Genomic DNA, 25,422 nt, shown 5'->3' with positions numbered 1-25,422 from the left:
TCTTCTAGCTATTTTGAAATATACGATACATTATTGCTCACCATAGTTATGCTCCTGTGTAATTGAGCACCAGAACTTATTCCTCCTATCTAACTGTAACTTTGTACCTGTTGACCAATCTCTCTCTATTTCCTCCTCCCCGCTACCCTCCTCAGCCCCTGGGAACCACCATTTTATTCTCCAGTTCTATGAGGTCAATTTTTTTAGATTCCACATATGAATGAGATCATGCATTTGTCTTTCTGTGCCTGGCTGATTTCACTTAACATAATGTCCTCCAGATTCATCCATGTTGCAAATAGGATTTCCTTCTTTTTGTGGCTGAATAATATTCCATTGTGTCTAGATTCCACATTTTCTTTATCCATTCATCTGTTGATTAACCCTTAGGTTGATTCCATATCTTGGCTATTGTGAATAGTGCTACAATAGATATGAGAGTGTACACACCTCCTTAACATACTGATTTCATTTCATTTCATCTCCTTTAATATGTATACCCAGTTGTGGAATTGTTGGATCGTATGGTAGTTCTATTTCTAATTGTATGAGGAACCTCCATATAGTTTTCCACAATGGCTGCACTGATTTACATTCCCACAGTATACACGAGTTCTCCTTTCTCTGCATCTACACCAGCACTTATTATTTTTGGCTTTTTGGTAGTAGCCATTCTGACTGGGGTGTAGTGATAGCTCATTGCACTTGATGATAAAAACAGAAAGAAACACATTCTAACACAAGAATATTCAGTCGCCTCTAGTGTAGCGTATACAATCTGTGTTTTAGCCTCTGAAACTGTTCTTCCTACCTCCTGAGGTTCCAAGGCTCTGCTGGTTTTCAGCTTCATGGCAATAAAGAGAGGCATTTGGGGTATCTTTTGGCAGGGGAGGAAGAAAGACGAGCACTAGAGCACACATTAGAACATTGTTCACTAGCTCTGTGATCTTAGGCACTTGGCTTAACCTCTCTATTCTTGAATTCCCTCACCTTCTTCTAATGGGAATAAGAATAATAGAACCTAAACCATAGGTTTTATGAGGATCAAGTGAAATCACTAGTACACGCTAGTTGCTGTGTTTACCACTTGCTATTATGAGAATGATGATGATTCTTAGTTTGGCCTCCGTGTCCTTGGGCGAGTACCCTCCCCTCTCAGGGCTTCTATTTCCTTCTGTCTCCATGGGCCTGTCGGTCTGAAGTTGGGTGATCTTTGCCCCACTCACCTGGGCAGACAAACTGAGGCCTTTTGCTTTCCGCATGATGGTCATCCCCATCTTGCCAATTAGGAAAAGAACAAAGATGAGACAGCTGTTAGGCAGGAGTCAGGTCCCTGGTCATCGCTCCGTCTTTCCTGTCTCTGAGAACCTGAGGGCAGTTACACAGCTGGCAGACGTGGGGTTCGTGGTACAGCACCCGTGCTAGCAACCGCAGGGACCTTGCCTGGCCAGGGACCTCCCCACCCCTCACATACCAAGTGCCCCCTGGGCTGGGGAACAGCACCGCTGATGCCCGGTGATGAAGAGGGAATGGCCTCCCTTCCCCCAGCTCTGCTTTGTCCTCTTCAAGTCAGCAGGCTACGGTCCTGGGAGTCTCCGGAATCATCCGAGACTCTAGTCTCAGTCTAGTTTCCGTCTTGTGTGGCATGGAAGCAGCTTTGGCTTTGGGTTGAGATTCCAGATCTCAAGTGGTGATCAAGGTGCACCCCGAGAGGGGAGACACACACCTGGGCCACCTCCCCATCCATCTCCCTCTTCTGGAGGGAAACCTTCTTCCCTCTCTGTGGATCAGCATTTTGGCATCACTGAAAGAGTTCCATGAGCAGGTAGCTTGGGCACTTACTTAAAAATGGAGAAATGAAGAGCAAATCCACATGCTCCGTGAAGTTGATAATAGAACATCTCAGAAAGTAGGCTGGGCCCGGTGGCTCACGCCTGTAATCCTAGCACTCTGGGAGGCTGAGGCAGGAGGCTCGCCCAAGGTCAGGAGTTCAAAACCAGCCTGAGCAAGAACGAGACTCCGTCTCTACTAAAAATAGAAAGAAATTAATTGGCCAACTAAAAATATATAGAGAAAAAATTAGCTGGGCATGGTGGCACATGCCTGTAGTCCCAGCTACTCGGGAGGCTGAGGCAGGAGGATCGCTGGAGCCCAGGAGTTTGAGGTTGCTGTGAGCTAGGCTGACGCCACGGCACTCTAGCCCGGGCAACAGAGTGAGACTCTGTCTCAAAAAAAAAAAGAAGGTACATTACAGGGTTCCACAGGCTAGTCCATCACTGTGCTCTCACTTAAAGCCACTTTCTTTGCCAGTAGACAGGCTCACTCAAGGACAATGTGCATTCGTGAGAGCCCCCACCAGAACACGGTATACAAGAGGGCCACACATGTGCATGAAGGCAAGCGCATATCTAGATATCCTCTTTCATCAAAGATACGTAGAGAGATTCCTTCTACCCCAATATGAAAACTTTGTTCCCTGCTTTCCAGCTTATAGCCGTGTAATTTGCTGAGTAACAAAATGTATGTGTTTCCTTACTTTGTGTTCTTTGCAAATTCACTTCCTCTGCCTCCCTGAGTGAGGGCTGTGGTGGAACGAAGAGAGCTCCAGGCAGGAGAGTCCCATCTCCCCATCCTATATCCGATCCTGCCTCCCCAAGTCCAGGGAACTCAGAACTCAGGGAGCCTCCCTGCGGGGCTCTTCCAGAAGGACACGCACCTCCATAGCTCGTGCCGGGCTTCTGGGCCAATTTCCTCATCTTCTCATTCATCCAGGGTATACTTACGAGTCCGCGTTTTCTGTCGAGTCCTGTTTTAGGCACTGAGAGTACAACAGTGATTAGGACAGGAAAAGTCACTGCTGTTATAGAATTTACGTTCCAGTCTCAGTATGTCCAGAGACAGAGCAAAATGGAGGGACTTCTGCCACGTAGCTCTCAGAAGCCCACGGGGAAATGGGCTTGGTCCGTCAACGCTGGTCAGAGCAGAATGTCTCTAGGGAAGATGCACCCATCTTTCAAACCGATTTCAAACCCCAAGTGTTTTGTTCAAACAAGAAGGCATCGTCCTCACCACGTGTGAGTGCCTGGCTGCGGAGCCGCCAGCCCAGGGTGCCATCAGAGGCTATAATTACCATTGTTTCTCTCTGCGTAATTAAAGGTGCTGTTAGTGACCTGGTTAAGGAATCCTTTTCAGGGGCTCCTTTGCCTTGACAGCATCCCTTGAAATGTAGCACACACTGCCAGCAGAATCAGAGCCACCCTGGGAAAGACCCAGCCTCAAGTTCCCAGGGGGGACTCGAGGCGACAACCTGGGTCTGGTTTAGAGCAGAATTAATTCCAGCTTAGCAGTCAAAGGGTACCTTTGAAAAAACTCTGTGTCAGAACTTCCATTCCCATTAGAAGCCCTTGACTATGATAGCTTTCTTTCCCCTTTTCCAACACAGCCCATCCAAGCAATATTTTAACGGATCAAAAGAGGGACGGCCATCCGCTCCCCCTGCCCGAACAGATGGAAACACGAGAGCTCAGGGTCCTGTCCCTGATGTTTCCCAGACAGGGGGTGTCCCAGGTGTGGGGACTCTCCCTGTCTTTCCCTTGATGTGGAAGGCCAGGCATGGCAGTGTGCTTTGGGGCGCGCCATCTGCATTTCAAAAGCCCTGACATCTGAGGCCAGCTGCTCCCGACCTCCCCCAGACGTGGGTGCTGGGGTGCGAGGGAGCCCCGTGCTGCACGTGCTCTTTGCTGCCTGCGGAGGGAGATGAAGCAGAGGAGGGAAGGACGGGGTCAGGCCCCTTCACGCCCTCTGCTTCCACTCTGAAGAACACGAGCAGCTGATCTTTAGTCCCAGAAAGGACTTCAGAAATCACGCAATCCAGACTCCGTTTTCACTGACATGGTGACAAAAAAGCTCAGAAAGGGGCGCCGTGACTTGCCAGAGGTCTCGCAGATAACCAGTGGTGCCAAAGCAGACCCAATAATAATGATAACAGCAACTGACATTGCCAAGCTCTTAGCCTGTGCCGTGCGTTCTTCTAAATAATTCTTATGCGTTTAATGCATTAACTTGCTTCGCCTTCACCACAAAACCAGGCTGTGAAATAAGAATTGTTATTTTCCCCATTTTACAGATGGGGAAACTGAGGCACAGGGAAATACGGATGAAATGATAGAACCAAGGTGCAAATAGAGGCAGCAGGACTCCAGACCCCACGCTCTCAGCCTCACCAGCCTCCCGTTCCTGAGCAGAGGCTCACGCGGAGGCTGTCTGGTGCTGCCCCTCCCTCAAAACTGCAAAGGTTTTCCCAGTTCGGAACAAAGCCGGAATCACCACCCCATCTGGGACAGTGTTCCAGCTGGCATTTTAGTGGAAGTCATCATCTCCCTGGCACTTTCCATGGTCTCCTTTAGATCCACTAGCACGACACGGGCGACTTTGAAGTCCTCACGCCTGGACAGGAAGATTTTCTCAAACGTCCCAGCTGAGAGGCTATCTCCGAGTCTTTGTTTTGTGTGTGTGTGAGTGAGGTCAAGGGAAGTGAGGAGCTTTGGTCTTTGGGCTGGCAGTTTCTGGGGAGGTGACATTCTGAGTTAAGCCAGTGGCGTCAATCGGGGTCCCTACGGAAGGCTCGCTCCTGGGGCCTATTAGACATGAAGCACAGGACCCTCCTCTAAGCCTCAGTGTCCAAACGAGGACTTGCCCGGGGCACGGTTGGTTCCCCTGATTCAACCTCTGTGGTTAGACTCACTGTGGCTTCCCAGACTCTGTTACTCCAGTGAATGGGGCCATGGGGCCAAACTAAAAATCGTCTCTTCCCTGCACATACTTTTCATGTCTTATATTTAATCCACATCCAAGAGCCCCATCCAGCGGCCCCACGTCCTACCAACGAGAGTTCCTGCAGAGGTGGCCTGAGCGTGGTCTCAGCCTGGCTCTTTGCTGTGGGAGGGGGCGTGGAACGACATTCAGTGGCCATCGGGTCGGGTTTCCCTTTTGGACCATAACATCCACACTTGAAAAAGTAACCACGTGTTCGAGAGTCTTGCCTCACTTTGAGGTAGCAGTCAATAGCACGAAAATGTCTTTAAAATGTTTGATTTTACTGCATGTATTCGAGATTTGATGAGAGCACCAGGGAAAGTGATTCAGATTCTGGGTGACTTGTTGACTCTTGAGTTAAGTTGCCAATGGGAGCGTTTATCTGTGTTCAGCTTCCTGAATAAGCTTCGTGAGTACCGTTCGCTTGGGTTTCTATCACTTTGCTGTACATTCACAGTGGTTCTCACCTCAACCGGAATCAAGAGCTGATCCCAAAATATGTAGTAACTTATTTGCCTTTTTTTTGTCTAATGAGATCAGTTTTATTTGCATGTTCCTTGGACACAAAAGCCATTTGGGAATGCCTCGGGTCTCGCTTCTGATGGCTGTATGGACACCTTGACAACATTGACGCCCCAGATGGGGAAATTCTGCCACCTTTTTTCCCTCCCTCCTGGTTGTGAAAGGCCTAAAGCTGTGTGTGCGCTTAGCATTCAATTGCCAGAACCCCCAGGGGCACCTGCGGAAGTAGTCCCCGTGCGTGCTCTCTGGACTCCGGTGGCGTGTTTTCCTATGTGATGGACCGTGAGGGCTCCTCCGTCTCTGAAAGACTGTGACGATGAGATGGCAGAGCCGGTGGAGCCATGCAGAAACAGTGAGGTCAGGTCAGAATCTCTCCTCTTTGCCGAATAGTTGGCCAGTGGCACCTGTGTCTCGCAGGTGAGGGGAGATGTCAGTGGCGATAGTTTTGCAGATAGCTTAACAGGCCATGCTGCATCCTTTGGACGCTGGCTAAGGGCGCGGAAGCCTGGCAGACGTTGCCGTGAACTGACCGCTGTGTCCTGGCCCCACAGGCCCCCACTCGGAGCCCCCGTCCTGCAATGCCAACGCCATCTCCTGCCCCTCGCCCTGCACCTGCAGCAACAACATCGTGGACTGTCGAGGGAAGGGCTTGACGGAGATCCCTGCCAACCTGCCAGAGGGCATCGTCGAAATGTAAGTGCCACCCCTCCGTCCGTGGGGAGTTCATCCTCTGCCCCAGCTGATCGCCCGCTGGGCTGCCAGCGTGTTGGCTGTTGGGGCTGACCATTAAAAACCTGTGCTCCCGGGCGTGCCTGGGCATGACAGCTCAGTGGTCAAGACCACAGACTCAAGAACAAAGTCTGCAAGCTACAGCCCGTGGGCCAAATACTCGCCCCAGCAAATTGTGTGAATAAAGTTTTATTGGAAGACCTCCACAGCCATTGTGTGGGACCTGTTTATGGCTGCTCTGGTGTGGCAGCACTGAGTAGATGCAGCAAAGGACAGTGTGGCCCACAAGGCCTACAGTATGTTGTATCTGGCCCTTTTTAGTGAGTTAGCCAATCCCTGCCTTAGAGCCGTGCTGTGTTTATATCCTGGCTCTACCATCTACCAACTGTGTGACTTCAGGTAGAATGATTTCTCTTTCGCCTTTAGTTTCCTCACCTATGCTATTGTGATGGTTGTAGTATCAGACCTCTATGGGTCACTGTGAAGGCGAAGCGAAATGCCCGTGTGAAGCGCTTAGTGCGGTCCTCGGCCCGAGGGTGCGTGCTCTGGGCGGCGGTGGTGAGTAAATGAATGATGAGCTGACTTCATGCCCCCCCCCCCAGGGGGACAAGTTCCTAATCATTTCAAATCTGACTTTTGTCCTCTAGATCAGACCTTTAGGTAAAGAGACGAGATTGCGCGTGTCTGTGCGTATGTACAGCTGTCAAAAATTTTAGTAAAATTTGTCCGCGTAGCTCAGTCTTTTCCATTCTTCTCCCATACATTAGGAAATGGCCAGTGTCTCATTCTGGAATGAGTAGAGGGTCGGTCAGTCTTGAGCTCAAATCACTCTTTAAATGACAGCAGTTGTTTTCATCTGCTCTCTTCACCTTTAGGTGGCTCCATTAAAACCATCATTGTGTGGAGCCCTTCTCCTGAAAATATCCTTAGAGAAGATGAAAGATACAGGTTTCCCTCCCTCTCTGCTTCATCCTCCTCCTCCTCCTCCTCTTCCTCTCCCTTCTCTTCCTCCCCCTCCTCGTGGCCTTCTGTTCCCAACTCATCCCGATAGATATCCACTGGCTCTTCCATTGAGTTGTGTGTTCATTCAGCAAATGTCCATTCTGAGCCCACTGTGTCCCAGCCACTGTTCCGTGCCTGGAAAGACAGCGATGAACAAAATAGATAAATTTCTGCCTTTGTGACACTTGCATTCGAGAGATTAGGGGAATAAATAATAAGCAAAGTAAATTAGAGACTCTGTTCAAAGGTGGTGGGTTCCACGGAGAAAAATGAAGCAAGGAAGAGACTTGAAGTGAGAGAAGAAAGAAGTGGCCATGTGGAGTATTTTAGGGAGCAGGACTAGCATGTGCAAAGGCCCTGAGGCAGCAGTGTGCCTGCTGTACCAGAAGGCCGGTGAGGCTGGAATAGAGGAAACCAACGGGACCATACCAGGGGATGAGGTCCGGGAGATAAAACGAGGGGCCAGATCCTGGGGCATTGTACGGAGTTTGGTTTTGCGCTGATTGAGAGGGGAAGAAACATATGACTGATCAAGTGGAGTCTTAGTTTCTTCTTTCTTCACCTACTTTGCCAGCTTCTTTCTGATTCCCTTTAACACACTCTTCCCAGCCCCAGTGGACACAGTCCGTGCCTCCATGCCCTTGCTGGAGGCAGGAGGCTGGCCAACAGAGAGTCCCTCTTGCCTGCCGTCCACGCCCTCTGTGGCCTTCCTCCATCTGTGCTCGCAGTCCTCAGTCGTCTTTTCCACGAGCACCAAGAATTTGTTCCCCTGGTGTCTCGCTGTGACTCTCCTTCAGTCCCCTTGGTCCGGTGCTCTAGCTCTGCAGAGCTCTCTCCGTGGATCCGCTTAGACTGCACCCAGCCTCCTGCTCCTCCCCTGCTTCCCTCCCTCCCTCCCTCTGCCATTTTTCCTCTGCCCTTTCTGCACTGTGTCCCCCCATCACTTCCTCCTTCTCTTGGTGCATTTCCCCTCTCCCTTGCCCTACCACGGTCTCCTGCTTCACCTCCCACCCGTCTCTTTCTCTACCCAGCTAACCCTCTGCTGCCCTCCCAGGAGCCCTCCCTCCCATCCCCACCCACGCCAGGGTGGGCTTTGTCCCTGCCACCCTGGATGTCCTAGACAGAACCCCTGCCGGCCCTCACCTCATTGCAGATTCCCATAGTTCCTTGCTTGCTTTCTCTGCCCACCTCGTTCTTTTCTCCCTCCATCTGCCAGGTTTTATCTTTTCTCTCTGGCAGCCTCAGACCTTCCCTTGGCCGGGTTCCAAACCACAGTCTAATAAAAGAGTCCAGTCCAGGTCGTAGCCAGCGACCCCAAGCCCAGCCTGATGTGGGAGCCCCACCCCCATCACATCTCTATACCCCCGGCTCGGGCCTCGTGGGTACATAGCTCAGCTCTCTGGGAGACAGAAACTTCTGATATCCACATCAGAGGTGCGCCGGGCCTCTGTGCAGGTCAGACCATACCTGGACTTTTGGGCTCACACCTGGACATTTTATTTTAAAAGCAACAACAGCAAACTAGGGTGTAACTGGCAAAAGGCTATCTGATTACTACCAAGTGTTTCTTTACATGGTAAAGGTAAAGCGAGAAAAACAAGAATAATGTGACATTTTTCCATTGAGCAAAAACATTCAGTCTAAAAGAATGTCCTTTATCTTATAAAATGATAGCCACTGAATGCAGATATGTCTGTGTATGTGTTATATGTATGTAATTAAATACCTAATTGTTGTATGATTATAAATTTATATGTACTCTATGATATTAATATTATATAACACACACAGAGATTGCTATAATTGGCAAAATAAAAGGTCTGTAACCACCTAGCCTATGAAATCCAAAGTCTGGAATGACCATCCTAGCTAGAATGTTTTCAGAAATAAGTAGCCACAAACAGCAACCAGGCGGTTAAGAGTGTAGACTACAGCTTCGGGCAGACGCACATTCTAGCTCTGGCCCTGCCTGGTAGCCGCCGGCAAACAGCTTTTCTGAGCCTTGGTTTCCCCAGCTGAAAAATGCAGAGGCCGCTGGAGCCTCCGTAATGGTTCTTATGAAGGTATAAAGTAAAGTGCTCGGCATTGTGTCTGGCACAAATGGTATAGGATGTCAGCAAAGGCTATTGTTATGTTACGACAGTGACTGCTACAACTGTTAACCACCGCTTTTATTAGAGATTGTGACAATGGTTAGAAATCACGTCCTAGGAGCTGGAGCTACCTACACAAAAGATTCTTTCCAAAAGATAGGTCAGTTCTTGGAAGGGTTGTGGCTGAGAGACAAGGTTCTAGGACGAGGCTAGCCACTTGCATTGTGACTGGAACCCGGGAGGAGCTCATCTTCATGCAAATGTATTCAGACATGGAAATGAGGCTGCCCCGCTTATTGGGCACCCACGGTCTAGCAGATGGATGGCCCAGGACTCGTCTTGCTGCGCTTGCCTCATTCTCCTCTGCGATGAAATGAAGCTGAGAAATTGAAGCAGATGAGGCGAGCTCTGTGGTTGGGGAGGGTAGTTTCAGAGGTGACATGTGAGAAAGAACCTGGGGACAAGGCGGAACCTGCTTTTTGCAAAGGGCAGCAAGGCCTGTGTCTGGGAACCTGCATGTTGGCCTAAAAGTCCTTAAAGCAGCTAAAATGCATCCTCTTAGCAGGAAGAGAGGTCGCAGATGGGTGGAAAGATGAGAAAAAAGGGAGAAGAGAGTTGAAACAGCAGGATGCTCCCCAGGATGAATAGGAAGTGTCTGATTTGTCATTGCAAAGTCATTCGAATGTGACTTTTTAATATTGAGAATTCCGCCTCTTGTCCGTGGCCACCTATATAATCCAGATCTGTACTTCCCCTTAGGAAAGCTTGGCATATTGGGCTCTCCACTCCCTCTTCTCGATCCTTAGCTACTAATGATTCTCCTAAACTGCCTTAACCTTAGGAGGGGGGTCCTGCACTCCCCAACATTGGGGTGTGGGAGGGCGTGGGATGCCTAGCTCTCACACAAAGCAATCTAGCAAACTCTCTGAGATGTTTTCTAAAGCCAAAGCAGCTCAGAGGAGTGTGTGCTGGTCTCTGGGAATACCAGAGCCAGTTCCTCTAAAAATAGCTTTCTTCCAGAGAAGCCACAGTGAGATGATTCACTGCAGATTTTCTTTGAAACCGAGCTCTTACCAATGGCATCGTTCTCCCTGCGCTCTGTCAGTTCCCTGAACTGGCTCTAGCCTCCAGCAGGGAGATTTGGGGAAGAGCCAGAGGCCCACGTGTTCCTCTGTTCTGTGGTCTTCAGACATCCTCCTGGGTCTTTAGAAGCTCTGGAGGGACCATCTGCACTAATCTCTGCCCCATCTTCTTGCATTTTTGCTCTGTGTCCCCACATGGTGTCATGCATTGTTTCATGTCTTCTGCTACAGAAAGTAAATTTATTCTGGGGAGAAATGCCATGAATGGGCTTCAACATGAAGTCATAAGTGAAAGCAACCAAGGGGAAGTAGCCCCAATGTTCATCCTGCCTACCCTCAACCCCATTGTCATCTGAGGTTCAGAGACAACCACTTAATGATAGCAAATATTCCCCCTTTACACTGGTCACTAGGGGGGTTAATAGAGAGAGAGCTAAAAACACAACACAATAGACCAGCAAACAGAGCCAAAGAGAGGGAATGCTCTAGAACTCATAGACGTCAGTGATTCTGATGTCCCAGGTTTCTTAGGGACTGTCACATGGAAGGAGGGGACACGAGGTGGAATGGGCACAGGTGGTATAAAGGAGAAGCTGGTCAGGCAGCAGGATGGGATGAATCATCCTGGGTTTGAATCCCAGTTCTGCCTCTTATCTTGAGCTTGTTTCTCAGTATCTCATGCCTCTTTCACGCCCCCTCTTTGCATAATGGGGGTTGTCACTGTACCCACCCTAGAGATTTCCCACGAAGATTAAATAACATAACATGTAGAAAGTTAGCACGATGTTTGGAAGCCACTAAAAAGAATGTAAAAAGCAAAAACCTATATACACAGGTAGGTTTTTGTATGCATGTGTACATACGTGACATGACAGAATGATTTAGTCTCAAGTTCCCACACTATTCTTTATCCATTTCCTCTGTAGGCCTCTGGGCACATGCACAGAATAAGAAGAGTGACTCTGGCCCTGCATCTGCACCTCTGCTCTCTGCAGGCAGCGCCAGGCGTGCTGCAGACAGCAGGTTAGGAGCAAGGTGCCCTGGGTGAGCCCATTGCTCATCCTCGCTGTGAGCCAAGCAGATGGGCGAGTCTAGGGCTCCCTGCCTTCCCAAAGAACCACAAGAAGCAATGGTAGAGAAAGGGCAAGGCCAGAAAGGGGCTGCCCCAGAAGACTGGCCCAGGTTATAGCCTTGAAAGGAAACTTCCCCTTCAGCCCAATTCCAGGCACCAGGAACTGAACCTCTGGGCTCTGGGTTATTACCTAGTGTCCAACTGAATAACCTACGGTCGCTTGGAGGAAGAATAAACATGGGATTTCCTTCCTTTAGCCTGATCTGGGCATCCGGACAAGTCCTCAAGTCAATTGAAGACTAAGAGAGATGGGAAAGAGTTAAGAAACCACAAAGGTGGCTTCTGGGGGAAGGCAGGGTAGCCTAGGGGTTAGGAACCCAGGCAGTGGAATCAGATCAACCTGGGTTCAAGTCCAGATTTTGCCATTCACTACCTGTCTGACCTTAGGCAAATTGAACTCTCACACCACAATTTCTTCTTCTGTAAAATGGGTACATTAATACTATGACTCACTTCATAGTACTGTTGCAAGGAATAATATGAACCAGTGTGAGAAGAGCACAGTGTCTGATATATAAAAAGCCCTCAATAAATGGCAGGTGTCCATCACTTCATCACCACCACCACCCCTGCAGCCAGTATTTCAACACAGCTCCAGAACCTCTTGTCCAAGTGACTTGCAGATGTGCCCCTGCACTGGCCATGCCCCTGCCAGTCTCTCTGCCATCATGACCACTTATGTATTGCTGGAAATCTATTGTGTGCGGTAGCATGTTTGCAAATGACAGATCATTAAGGAAGCACCTGAGGAACTAGGGCAAATCAATACGGAGCTCAAGTGGCTGAAATCCCCATCAGATGTTCCCATTGTTTTTGCTGGTGCAGGAAGATGCTCAGATGTTTGATTTGTATGTTTGTTTTTATGCTAGTTCTATTAAATCAGTTAGCAGCCTGAAGGTTGTTTGCCAGACAAAGAAAGACACGTGCCAGCTAAGAAAGACCTAAAGCAGCTGTTGGCTTCAGTCACACCCTTAAATGTGACAGTTTTTGCATATGTGAACACTTCTTTCGTCCTTCCTCCTGGGGTTTCTGCACTGGGGTCTGGATCTTTGCATCCTTGTTCCAGGCTGCAAGACTGGGCTCTGTGCACACAACCTTCCAGGGGCACCTGCTGCGTAGAGACGTTGTGTATACAGGCACGCACGTGTGCACGCTCCAACCTTGCTTCCTTGGCACGAGGGCCGTTTTCCCTGCAGGTGGGCTAGCAATGACTAACAGGATAGGGGTGCTTCAGCTCCAGATGGTATGCAACAAAGCTCAGGGATTGAGAGCTGGGGCTTTGGAATCAGAAGAACTTGGGTTTGAGGCCCAGCTCTGGCTCTCCCTGACTTTGTGAATTTGGGCTAGTGACTTAACCTCTCTGAGCCTCAGTTTTCTCATGTTTAAAGTGGGAGTGGTAATAACCAATGAGATCAGCCTCATGGAGGGGTAACTATTAAGTCAGACAAACCATGTAAAACTCTTAGCCCAATGCCCAACATCTGAACACGTGGTCCATCTTAGCTCTCGTGGTGGTGGCAGTGGTGGTGGTGGTGGTACATTGAAGGTACATCACGTGTTCACAACTACCCACTCCCCACCTCAGACAAATTCCGAACACCTCCTGGGGCAAGGTTAACCCCCATCGTGTCAGGGACCTGGCACCGTGAGGGGCTGGGTGTTCAGCCAGGACTCCAAGCAGCACGAGAAGCTGAGACACTGTAGATACAACCAAACCCAGAGTGAACGAGTCCAAGGAGTGCGGGCTGCAGAGCCAGGTTTCTGCGGGGTTGACAGGCTAAGCTTGGGGTTCTTCTTTGTTCAGAAACCACACCTCTGCACTCTGTCCCAATGTTTTCTGTACAGTCACATCTATATTTCATCTTCCTTCAACTCCTGCATCCTGTCCTCTGAGTACCTACTGCCGCAGACACTGCATGGCGGCCCATCTCAGTGTCAGCGCTGCAGTCTTAATCCCTTAAACTTCTCTGTGTCTTTGAGAAAGCCACTTTCATCTCTGAGCCTCGGTTTCTCCATTTTCACACATCTGTAGTGGCAATGTATCCAATAGAGAGGTGTCAGGTCTGTCACTTACTAGCTCTGTCACTTTGGACAGGTTATTGGATCCCTCTGGGATTTCTCTTCCCCATCTGCAAAGTGGGGCCCGTGCAGCACACCTGGTCAGTGTAAGGAGTGGAAGATGTTAGTCAATTGGAGTCCGTAAACCATAGCTCTTCATGTTTGTTATGGCAGCAATAGACTTCAGTTCTGTGATGGGCTGTCTTGGGCTGGTCTCTGTCACCAGACTGTTAAACTCCTTGTGGCCAGAGTCACATCCCGTTCATTGATTCATTCTTCCCTTAGTCCTTGCACCGTCACTAAAATGGGGGTTGACTGGGCACTCCACGGAGAGCCCGTGGACCTCACGCCCACAGCTGCCCTGGCTCGCATGGGCTCTTGGCCTGCAGCTGGGAGCGGCAGATGCTCTTGCCAAAGCCGACAGAACTGCTGCTGTTGCAGACAGTGGCTCTCTCCAGTGGCATCTTCCAGCCAGAATCCTTTGCCAAGGGGCCAGGTGGATCACAGGATTCCTGGACAGCAGGTGCCACCTGCCTGGCAGCCCCCGAGATCTGTGGACCTGCTGCCTTGGCTGAGAAATCCCTGCTGATCTCTGTGCTCAGCTGGAAAACGGGAATGTCCTTGGAACTTCCTGGCCAAGGCAGGCTGCCTCCGGTCAGCTGTCTCTGTGGGTGGCTGTGTCCAGTAGCCCACGGTCCCTGAGACCCTGTGGGAAGCTTTGGTGGCTCGCCGTGAGCCAGCCAGCCAGGCCCCTGTCCAGCCTGCCTGTGACCGTGTTCCCAGTGAAGCACGCTCCCCGCCCCCCTCCGGCAGGGCACAAAGACATTGTTAATAGACCATGGCAGTCTCATTTGTAGACTCTATTCATCTGGCAGCCAAGAATGTATCTGTCCTGGTACTCCCTCTCTCCCCCGCCCGCCCTTCCCCTTCCCCGCTCCCCTGCCTTTTGCCTGGAGAGTGATTTGTCTGTGTTATGGGTCGGCCTGACAAACCCTTCCACATTAGCAGCTGAGATGTTGTTTGAAATGGGAAAATTGCTGGCAAACTGCTCCATTAGCGGTTCCAGTAACAAATACTCTGTTCCCCCAATGAAGATGAGATTGCAAAGGCACGAATTAATACGACTGTCTCCCCCACTCTGCAGCAGGGATTACTCTTCAAGATGAATGGGGCCATCCCGGCCAGAATTGCGCATCCACTAGATGTAGCCCTGCTCTCCCCCCGCCCCCCGCCCCCCCCGCCCCCCCCCCACGCACACCTTTTTTGTGTGTCTTCCCAGTGGAGGGTTTGGGGAGTGGCGGTGCCAGATGAGGAGGCGATGACAAGATCTGCACCTTGGGGAGAAGGGAGATGGATGGGGATGAGATGCCGAGTCCTCAGCCTGGGCCGGGCGCCATTCATCACCTGTAATAGAGGGCCCCGCCGTCCCCCGCGTGTCTGCTTCCCGCCACACCTGTTCTTGGTGATGGGACGTCATTTGAGAGATGAAAGAATAAAGAATGGAAATGCTCGCTCACTCCCCATGGCCCCTTCTCTTCCAAGGAAGTCCTGGGCCCTGGGCCCGCAGTGTCTCTTGTTCTTTGCAGAGTAAGAGGAGAGGAAGCATTTAAGGAAAGTTCATAGGAGGCTAAAGCCACAGATCCCAGCCGCAGCCCAGGGGACTGGATCCGTCTGGGCCTCCAGGATGTCAGGGAGCCAGTTGGATGGACGTCAGGCTGGGAGCCTGAAGACATTAAGGCTGTTCTTCCACCATGTTCAAACAGCCCATTGAAAAGCCCAGAAATGAAGCGAGCCAGTGACATGTCTGCCCCGCTAGCCATGTGGTTGAGTTTGTAACCGAATAGCAATGTGGTTCCATGACACATGAGCATGGCTGGCCCGTGGTCCATCTCTTTTAACTCTTCCTTCTCTTTACCCCTTTGACTTGCCCAGCACTCTGCTTGGTTACTTCCTGCAGCTTTCTCTGAAGAAGGCAGCTGCTTCCAAAGGCAGTTCACAGTAAGCAAGAATAAAAACCACTCAAGGAAAGGTCTTCCTTTCTAGCATCCTCCAAGGAGAGTTAGACCCGTGGACGGTGCCCCATGCGGCAGAGCTTGAGCTCTCTGGCTGTTGCAGTGCTCGTGGGGTCTCCCATGGCCAAAACGTGCGCTTTGTGATGACAGAGACGATCCTGTCCCCAAGGCCAGAGGACACAGTAACCCTCGGTGACCACTTGTTGACAGGTGAATGGTTAATTGGCTCTTCTCTGCTCTGTTTCCCAGACGCCTAGAACAGAACTCCATCAAGTCCATCCCGGCAGGAGCCTTCTCCCAGTACAAGAAACTGAAGCGAATGTGAGTGTCCCCTGTGGAGAAATGAGCCCAGATGTTTTCCGTTTGGGGGGGAGGGGGGGATATTTCCAATGCATAGTGGGCAACCTGCCCAGGTGACAAACCACATCCATTCCTCCCAGACAGTTTAGTTCCAGACCTGGAACACTCTCCTAAGACTGGGAGGTAAGATTCAGAAGTGTCGCATGCAGATTGTGAGGTGCGTGGGCTCCAATGCATAGAGCTAAGAGCCTCTCCAACTGCAGCAAACTCAACTTACCTTAATAGCCCATATCCCCGTTTTTACTGTCCCTTGGCTTTGGTGATGGGACCTAAAATAGGGGTTTCAGCAGAGATATGGCAGTGGCCCCACAGCTGTCTACACCTCCGTCACCAGCATCCCCACAGCCACACGTACACGCATGTAGCAAATACTTTGTGAATGTCTACTGCAGCCAAGGATCCATGGGTAGAGCAAGGAACAGAAAGAAAGTCAGCTCCCGTGGAGCTTACACTCGAGTGGCAGAACACAATCAATGAATAAATATCAGAAATCGATTGGTACTAAGAAGTGAAACCAAAAAAAAAAAAAAAAAAAAGGAGGGGCAGGGACCTGGAGTGATGGTGGGGTTGCCTCTTAGGTGGGTTTGCTGTGAAGGCCTCTGTGTGCAGGTGACGTGGATGAAGGGGCGAGCACTGAGCGCGGGGGAAGAGCGAGGGTAAAGCCCCAGGGAATGTGCATGGATGGTGCGTAGAGTAGCAAAGGGGAGGGTCGCAGGGGAGGGGGTTGGACAGGTAGGTAGAAGCTAGATCCCTTTAGACCATGGTGAGGACCTTGGTTCTTTCTAAGTAAAATAAGAAGCCTTGGGAAGTATGGTCAACATAGGACGTGACCACGATCTCCCCCAACCTCCCCGTTACCAACGTAACCCATGTCACTTCCACCACTACCTCAATCAGTACCTGGTGACACAAGCTCTGCTTCCCCTTCTTAATCACAGCAGCTTTGATGGCACCATGGCGTCATCGCCTGTGTCTCTGCCACCGTGACAGTGTCGCCATTCTTCCCCATCACGCCACGACCTTCAGCACTGCCCTGTGAGTCACTCAGAGCTGGGGACCGTGAAGGGAGGCCAGGAGGCTGCAGATACAGCCCAGCCACTGCCATCGTAGATAGCACAGTTCTGGAGCAAAGACTTCTTCCCTTTTTCAGGCTAAGAGATCATTTGGTATAGCCCAGTAAGCCAGATGCTGTTTCCATTCCACTTCCTTACTCTCTCTGGCCCCGCACAGAGGAAAGAGATAGAAATACACACAGGCTCGATCCTATTTCTTCCTTCCACACGAGGCTGATTCATTGGTTTCCCTTGAGTGGGAGGGCCTCTGTTACAGAGGTTAAGTGTCTGCTGATTCCCTTTATGTTAAAAATAAACATCCCTGGGAAACACTGGCATTGGTAAGCTTTACCCTTAGATCTCAGGAAGCCAACTTCCCATCTCCCTGGAAATCCAAACCAAACAAGATTTTCTCCTGGTGCAATTCCAGAAGTGGAGACCAACATAATGAGGCAGCTCTAAGCACGTACTTCTTCCGTCCCCTTGGCAGCGTTCCTGCTGGAGGAGCTGTATAAATATAGGCCTTAATATTTAAAACCTCAGGCCATTAATCTCCTGGTGTCCCCGCTTCCCAGCTCACTCTCCACGCACACCCCCCCAAATTCATTTTTAAAGCCCAGCTTGATTATGCAGCCAGATAGTAATTTCAGTGAAAAATGACAAGTTCAGTCACTGCCCCAACCTATATCTCTTGCATGATTTAAGTTACTGCTCTAATTTTTTGTGAAGTCCAGGTAATTTAGAGCTTGACTATGTTTTACTGTTCTTTCTCCATCCTATTGGATTTCCCGTGATCCGTGCATTCAAAATTCATAAGACCTTCTCAGTCACGACCTGGAAAGTGAATTTAATTTTTGATCACTTCTGATGCTACTGATATTTATTATGATGCCCTTTTTTTTCCCCAAGGGGATGGCAATAGAGAAGAGAACTCACTCAAAAATTTTCAACTAATGGAACTTCAGAAACCTATACTAAATTGCAATAGCTTGGGAAGAGTGGGGTCCCTGGGGAGAATGGATTTCAAAACCCTAAGTGTGAATTCTTCATACATGTACATGATCAGTTTATCCCTCATATCTAACAGGAAGAAGTTTCCCCTCACCTATGACCGAACCACATCCTGCTCTTATCTCTTAAAAAAGGAGGATTCTCTCTGAATGAATGGCTGTGTCCCTACCTATTCCTAGTGGTCACCTTAGTATTAAAAACACTCCCAGGTAAAACTAGTACAGGTTGAATGTCCCTTATCTGAAATGCTTGGGACCAGAAGTGTTTTTGGATTTTTGCAGATTTTGGAATATTTGCATATACATAATGAGATATCTTGGGGATGGGACGCAAGTCTAAACATAAATTCATTTATGTTTCATACACATAGCCTGAAGGTAATTTGATGCAATATTTTAAATATTTTGTGCACGAAACAAAGTTTTGAGTGTGTTTTGACTCTGACCTGTCACATGAGGTCAGATGTAGAATTTTCCACTTGTAACATCATATCAGCACTCAAAAAGTTTTGAATATTGGAGCATTTTAGATCCATGATGCTAAACCTGTATCAAGCTAGAGAAGCCATTTGTAGGGAGTGTAAAAGTCACTGGAGATGATCTTTTGGCCTTACAGGGCTGCTACACCGGCAGCCCTGACACCTGGGGGCCAGACCTGTGTTCGGCCAGAATGATGTGTTAAGACTCTTTTCATTTGCAAGCTCTCAGGTAGAGCAGTTTTCCACGGGCTCCGGGACTTCCTAGTCTCCCACTTATAGTCCCTGCCTAACTCTTGAAGGACACTTGAATATGCCACCTCTCTTCAGAACAGTCTGGCAAAGCTACCTCTTCTTGGTCATAAGCCCTGGGGGACTAAGGTGGTCCAAAACTGACCAGATTCTAAAACACTGTGGCCTAAAGCATGACCTGGTGACCACCTGCATGGGAATCACCTAGAGATTTGTGAAATATGCATATTTCTAGCTCCCACCCTCCAGCCTACCAAATCACACCCGCTATGGGTGCATTTTAATCAACACCCTCATGATCAGGTTTGAGAACCACTGGTCAAGAGGGTTCCCAATGCCCAGAGTCAGTTCTGGGACCAGTCCACTGTGGACTGGGGGGGGAGGGGGTCAGGCATGGGGGTCTCTCAGGACTATTGTTCCCTTCCTACAGAATTGAGAATTAAGCCCAAGTGTGCCAAATGATCTCGCTATATGTGAATTCTAAAAAAGTTGAACTCATAGAAGCAGAGAGTAGAACGATGGGGAGTAGAAATGAGGATCAGGGAGATATTGGTCCAAGGACACAGAATTTCAGTTAGACAAGGGGAATAAATTCAAGAGATCCATTGTACCACATGGTGACTGTAGTTGGTAGCAATGTATTGTGCACTTGGAAATCGCTAAGAGAGTGTTCTCACCACAAATAAGTATGTGAAGTCATACATTAAATAGCTTGATTTAGCCGTTCCACAATGAATACATATCTCAAAACATCGAGCTGTATATAATTTCATATATATATGAAATATATATATTCGCCTTTTTAATATATATTAAATATATATTAAATATATAATATAAATATTTATGATACGTTATATATTTATAATATTATAAATATATTTAAAAGGCAAAGTGACCACCAAGGTCAATTCCCAGCTAAACTGTCACTTCTCCAATTCCTACTGTCCACTATCTCCAAACCATGAGGCAGCTCACCTCGTCCTATAGGGCGGGATGGGCCCAAAAGTCTAGCTGTGGGCTAAAAGCCAGTTTGCCCACGGAAAGCCACATAGAGCCAGAGCAGAGAGCTTCCTGCTGGCCGCAGGACTGCCTCGTGACCGCTGCAGCTCCGAGCACCTCGAAGGGACAGCCCATAAGCAGGAGGCGACAGGACAAGACGGGCCTTCACGACAGTCTGGTCCGAACAGAGCCTGCGTGCTTGCCCGCCATGCCTTGCCTAGGCAGCCGCGCCGGGGGCGAGCGAGATCAGGATAATCCGGGTATTTGCTTGTTAAGACCCTTATCCAGAAACGGAGCGCCGGAGAAAAGCCCGGCGTAAGCCGTAAGCCGACGACGAGGTCGCGAGCGCGACCTGCGGATTTGTGGGAGGCGATTCCGCGGGCTAAAGGGATCAGCTAGACAGCCGAGCTGGGGGAGCCTCCGCCTGTGAAGCGCCTCTCAGTGCTCGGGCTTCGGAGGCAGGCAGGGGAGGGGCGCAGGTTGTCGCGTGGGCCTTTAGAAGGCTAGGAGGAGGAGGAAGGACACAGGCCGAGCCCGTTCCCGCTGCCTCTGCTGAGGAGGCCCGAGGCTGCCCTGTCTGGCCTCGCTGGAGGCAACGGCCTCAGAATCTGCTTAGATGCGCTTTTCTCTCCATATTCTCTTGTCTCTTTTTTGTTGACCCTCCAGGACCCCGGCTCTCCCTCTTCAGCACAAAAGCAAAGACCCATTGATTTATTTTGTTAAAGAAAAAGATCAGGAGAGGCTTGTTGTCACAGGAAATTGGAGTATCTCTCTTTCCAGTGACAGGAGCGCAGAGGCCATCCCTGAGCTAATGACTCTGAGAGGAAGAATCCCGCTCCGTGAAGAGCCAGAGCTGGTGGCCGGCTCTCAGGGGTCCCTGGAGTGCTCGCAAGTGGGCAGCCTCGGGGGCCCCTGGGGAAGGAGTGAGGGCAAGGGTCGGAGATTTCTCTGCACCAGCCAGGCCCCGCTGGAGTCCAGGGTTCTAGAACCCTTCTAGCCCGCAGCATCCTCCTCAATGGCGTTATCCAAAGCCCTGGACATTATCCCGCCCTGGGCTCGCTCCCCCGTGAGGACCTCCTCCGCCAGCCAGCGACGAGCCCACGTCTCAAAGGCGTCCCTTGAGAATGCCATGATGTGCTTACATCACACAGCCCAGAGGACGCACTGAACCAGACAGGGACTTAAGTCACTGCTCAAATCCTCCTTTCAGGTCAGGGAGGAAAAGTCACTGGGGAGGCGAAATGACTCAGGACTTTCTGGGAGAAAAAATAAGCATTTGCTGAGACATGAGACAAGAAGATGATGCTTAAAGCAACCCTGGCCTGAAGGCGGTTGGGTGAGACTGGTTCCTGTTCCATTTATGCTGTTAATAGCTTGCTAATGGCCCCCGAGGCCCTGATTTAACTAGGCGCATTTTTTCACCTACAAAGGGAAGGCTCACGTGTGCATAGCGCCACGTCCAAATCAGAATGCCGCGGTGAGTATTCTTGGACAGCCAAGAAGAGTGATACAAATGTAGTGGATTTTATCAGGAGGCAGTTGGACTAAAGTCTCTTTAGGCTCCTTCTCTTGCACTGTGAATAAATAAATTGATTGATGGATGGATTCATGTGTACCATTTTGAATGCCCGAAATGCTTTATTCACGCTTAGGAATGACCATGACGACACCTTTGAGCCCTGTTCTCAGACTTTCCCATTCATGTTTTCAGAGACATCAGCAAGAATCAGATATCGGATATTGCTCCAGATGCCTTCCAGGGCCTGAAATCACTCACATCGCTGTAAGTGGGGCCAGAGTGGGGACGGGGGCGGGGGGACGGGGTGGAAGACGGACGAGGCCATATTTTCCAGGAGGTGTTTATCAAGGCTTTATGTTCCCTTACACACTTGTGGCAACCTGGTAAAAGAAACAAATATTTCTTCAGGGGAAATTGATCTTGGGGAATATTTCTACAACCCAAATGCATTATTTTTATTGATTAAGTGCCTAGCAGCTTTCCCAGTTATTGGCTTCTAATTTGAATGCATCTTCTGCTCTCACCTCGCTTCCCCCTCCCCTGCCCACACGCCACGGCGGGCGGCACCCTCTGCAGGGAGGACGTCAGGAGAGGATTGTGATGCGTGTTTGTAACTGATACGACATTTATGTGGCCTTGCCACGCCTGGGGCTTATTTTCTTCCCCGGATTCTCAGGTTTTTTCTCATGGCCATTGTTCTGGGAACACGTCCTCCCTGTCCTATGGCCCTTCGTTTCTTGGATTTTGAAACCCTTAAGCAGGCCATTGGGTGCAAACACCCACCAGGGGCTACGAGACCCATAGGGGCAGGAAGGGGTGGTGGAATTTTGTCCTGGTTCTGGGAGTGACTCACCCTGTGGCATGGGGCAGTCCCTTGAGCCTTCTATGCATGTTTCCCCACAGGCAAAATGGGGACAGTGATACCTTTCCTGCCTAACACACTCAGGGACGATCACACTGACAATAAAACAATAATTGGCAGCACGACTGAGCACTCACTACGCACCAGGAACTGTTCTAGGAGTCTCACGGGTTTAATTCTCACAACAACCCAAAATATAAAACCTAGTGTCATCTCTTTTACAACTGAAGAAATTAGGTAATCTAAGCTCCACAAAGACAGGAATTTTTTTATTGATTTTTATCCGTGGATTTATCCCTGGCACCATAAACTGTACCCAGCACATAGTTATTGTGTAAAAACAAACAAAAAGTCTCGTTGAATAAATAAATGTAACTTTTCCAAAGTCCGCAGTCGAAAGTGGGAAAGGCGAGATTGGGACCCAAGCTGTCTGGCTCCAGGACCCACACAATTTTGATCGATCTGTCCGTATTTTGCCTCTCTGCGCAGCCTAATTTACAAGTGGGCGGGAGCAGGAGGCTCATCTTTCCCCCACCTGGCCCCATCCCACTGGGCGGGGGCTGAGCGCAGGGAAGTCTCTGGTGCAGCTGTTGCCTGCTGCTTGCAGAGTAAATTAGTTTCATTTATCGAAGAGAACATCTGGCTGGGATATCAAAGACAGGCCTCTGTGTGAGATTAGTGTCTGCTTCTTGTACTGAAGATCACAGAGGAGAAGGGAGAGGGCCGCTGCGACCAGGATCCTGTCTCTGCCCCCGTCCTCCCGTTCCCCTCGTCTGGCTCCCCTCAGCCGGGATCTAGCAGCAGTCTGAGCACAGTGAGCTGCTTCCTACCTTGCAGGAAAAGAAATTCAAAATCTGGCTGCCAGACATGAAATTGTCATCCCGCTGGCCAATTGTGAAATCTCTTTGGGCATTAAGTGACGCACTGCTTACACCCCCCACCCCGTTCATTCACTCATCCATTCAGTAGATGCCTACTGTATACGCAGCAGTATTGTAGGGACTGAGAAGGTGGCGGTGAACTGGGCAGACGAGACTTTGGCCTCATGGAGCTTATCGTTGAACGCAAACACACCCAATCCCAGCTCAGGAGGGGCCAGGGTAAAGGGCTGGAAAATCTTTACCCCTTAGCTGTTTATTCATTCATTCATTCCTCCATTCAACAAATATTTACCGTGCTAGATCTTGTTCTATTCAGGGGTCTAGGGACCCAGTCATGAGTAAGCCACCTAATGTCGCCACATGTATGGAGCCTACATGCAGGGGAGCTGGGCGGGGGGCAGAAAGAATTAAAAATAAATAAATGTACAGTTAGTATAATGTGACCTGAAGATAAATGGTGTGAAGAAATAAAAATAGGTAACACATTAACTGAAATATTAAAGACAAGTCTCCCAAGGAAGAGATGTTTGAGCTCGTACGTGGAAGTCAGGGAGAAGGTAATCAAGGCAAGATCTGGGGCGGGAAGCCAGCCAGGTCTACACTCAGATGCCCCGCGAGGTGGGCACACAGGCAGGGGGGTCCCAGCCCGCTTCGGCCTGCCGGAGACTGGTCCTGTGGTCCTGAGGGGTGACGGGTGGAGTGAGGACTCCTCTGCCCCAAACCCCCCAGCCCTGCTCTCCCCCAGCCCCTGCTCCACTAGAAGCTATGACATCAGCCGAGACGAGCAGACAGTGACATTACTACATTTGGCACAGTGAGCAGTAGGGCATTAATATGAATTACAAATGTGAGCCTGAGCCATCATGCTGACTTTTATTTAGTCATTAATTTGTTGAAACATTAATGAAACACACCCGCAGGCTGGTGGGGACGTTCACTCTTCACTCCCAGCGGTGTCTGGAAATGGGGGGGAGGGTTGGTTTATGGCTCCATTTACCATTTCCGCATCCTAATATTTTGTCTCCTCAAAGAAGGGTAACGGCCTGGATTTGCGATCCAAGTGAGAATTGGATATTGCGTTCATTCAGTGCCCTTCGGGGCCTGACAGGGGACTTACACACACAAACACATGCACACAAACACATGCACACACACGCCACCCCCTCAGTTCAGTTCCTGGTGCAGAGGAGGCAAGACTCAAAAGACAGCACAGTCTGAGCTATGGGTGGGAGCAGAGTGGCCGGCAGGGCCCCCAGTGCCCTGCTGAGGACCAACAAGGTCTGGGCACAGGCGACCCCTGGGCCCTGGGAGTGACACCCAGCCGACATCTTCCCCAGGCCTCTCACGACGCCAAGACGAGGCCGTGATCAGGAGACACACTTGTGTGAGGGACAGGAGCGCTCTGAGTTCCTGGGCTCCTGGAATCAAAGGACAGGAAAGGGGCGGAAAGCAGCAGCCACCCTCGCTGTAACACGGAGGAGCTGCACGTTTTTCCTGAGAGCCAGTCCTTGACTCAGCAGTCCCTGAGCCACCTGGAGATGACCCTGGGTGCCCAAAGCCCCGTCTAGATGCATGATTAAAGGACTCGGCTCAGGAATTCCTCAGACGCGATGGGATATTAAAAGGAAATGTTCTATAGGCTGGGCTCAGCCTGATCAATACCCATTGGAGACAGGGCCAGCCTCCGTCGCGGCTTATTTATTGCCTGGGTGTGAGTCACGTTAGCAGCTCAGGGAGACACCACAAAAAGGGACTGAGTCTTCCTGTCGTGGATTATGCATCAGGCTGGGCCGCCTAGGATGGTGGAGCCTGTTTCTCCCTGCCTGCCCTCCAGCCCCTGGCCGCCCTGGCCTCCCTCTGCCTCGCTGGTGAGGAAAGGGACCCAGCAGGCTGGGCAAGCAGGTGTCCTGAGGTCCCACACCCAGAGCTGGCCGAAGTGACAGCCCCCTGCACAAGTGGGTCCCGGTGGTCCCACATCCACGGTGACCGCTGTCTTCTCCTCTCTTTCAGGGTGCTCTATGGGAACAAGATCACCGAGATTGCCAAGGGACTGTTTGATGGGCTGGTGTCCCTACAGCTGCTGTGAGTAGGAACTTTGTCCCTGTTTGTGTCTCTGGGACTATTTGCAGGCTCTGACCTGAAAACTTTGAGCCATGCCCTGGAGAGTTCTTTTGACTTTATGTACACCAAAAGGGAAAAAAAAAATCTGAGCTGTCTACCCCTCCCCCTCCCTCTCCTCTTTGTGAAAGGAGAGCCAGGGAGCTGGCAGAGGGAGGCCAAGGTCAATGAGCGCAAACCTACATGACACAGCTCAGGCCCCTGGCCCAGGCATGAATGACTAAGCACAGGGCTGGGGCTAGAAATCAGGAAAGAGTTGACTCCCGGAGGCAAGGAGAAAATCTTGCAAAAGTGTGCAAAGAAAACATGCACACACCAGATCCCAGCGCTAAAGCGGAGACAGAGCTGCTGGTAACATGTGACCTTGAAGGGGGTGGGGGTGGGGCAACATCATTGCAGGGAGCACAGTCACCAATGTGACTCTCTCCGGGTAAGATGTGGCTGA

The 25,422-nt window shown here is 50.2% G+C and overlaps 1 protein-coding gene across 1 annotated transcript in view; it reads left to right on the top strand.

Moving 5' to 3' along the window:
* The window catches only part of SLIT3 (slit guidance ligand 3), a 586,308-nt gene that overhangs the window by 454,422 nt on the left and 106,464 nt on the right, over positions 1-25,422 (top strand). Inside the window, exons 9-12 of the mRNA XM_012780961.2 lie at positions 5,889-6,030; positions 15,695-15,766; positions 21,309-21,380; positions 24,870-24,941. Coding sequence (XP_012636415.2) covers positions 5,889-6,030; positions 15,695-15,766; positions 21,309-21,380; positions 24,870-24,941 — 358 coding nt within the window. The remainder of the gene's footprint in view (positions 1-5,888; positions 6,031-15,694; positions 15,767-21,308; positions 21,381-24,869; positions 24,942-25,422) is intronic.

Source organism: Microcebus murinus, chromosome 21 (assembly GCF_040939455.1).
Source record: "Microcebus murinus isolate Inina chromosome 21, M.murinus_Inina_mat1.0, whole genome shotgun sequence".
NCBI classification, from domain to species: Eukaryota; Metazoa; Chordata; class Mammalia; order Primates; family Cheirogaleidae; genus Microcebus; species Microcebus murinus.
The sequence above is the reverse complement of the archived record's forward strand: the minus strand, read 5'-3'. Positions and strand labels throughout refer to the sequence as shown.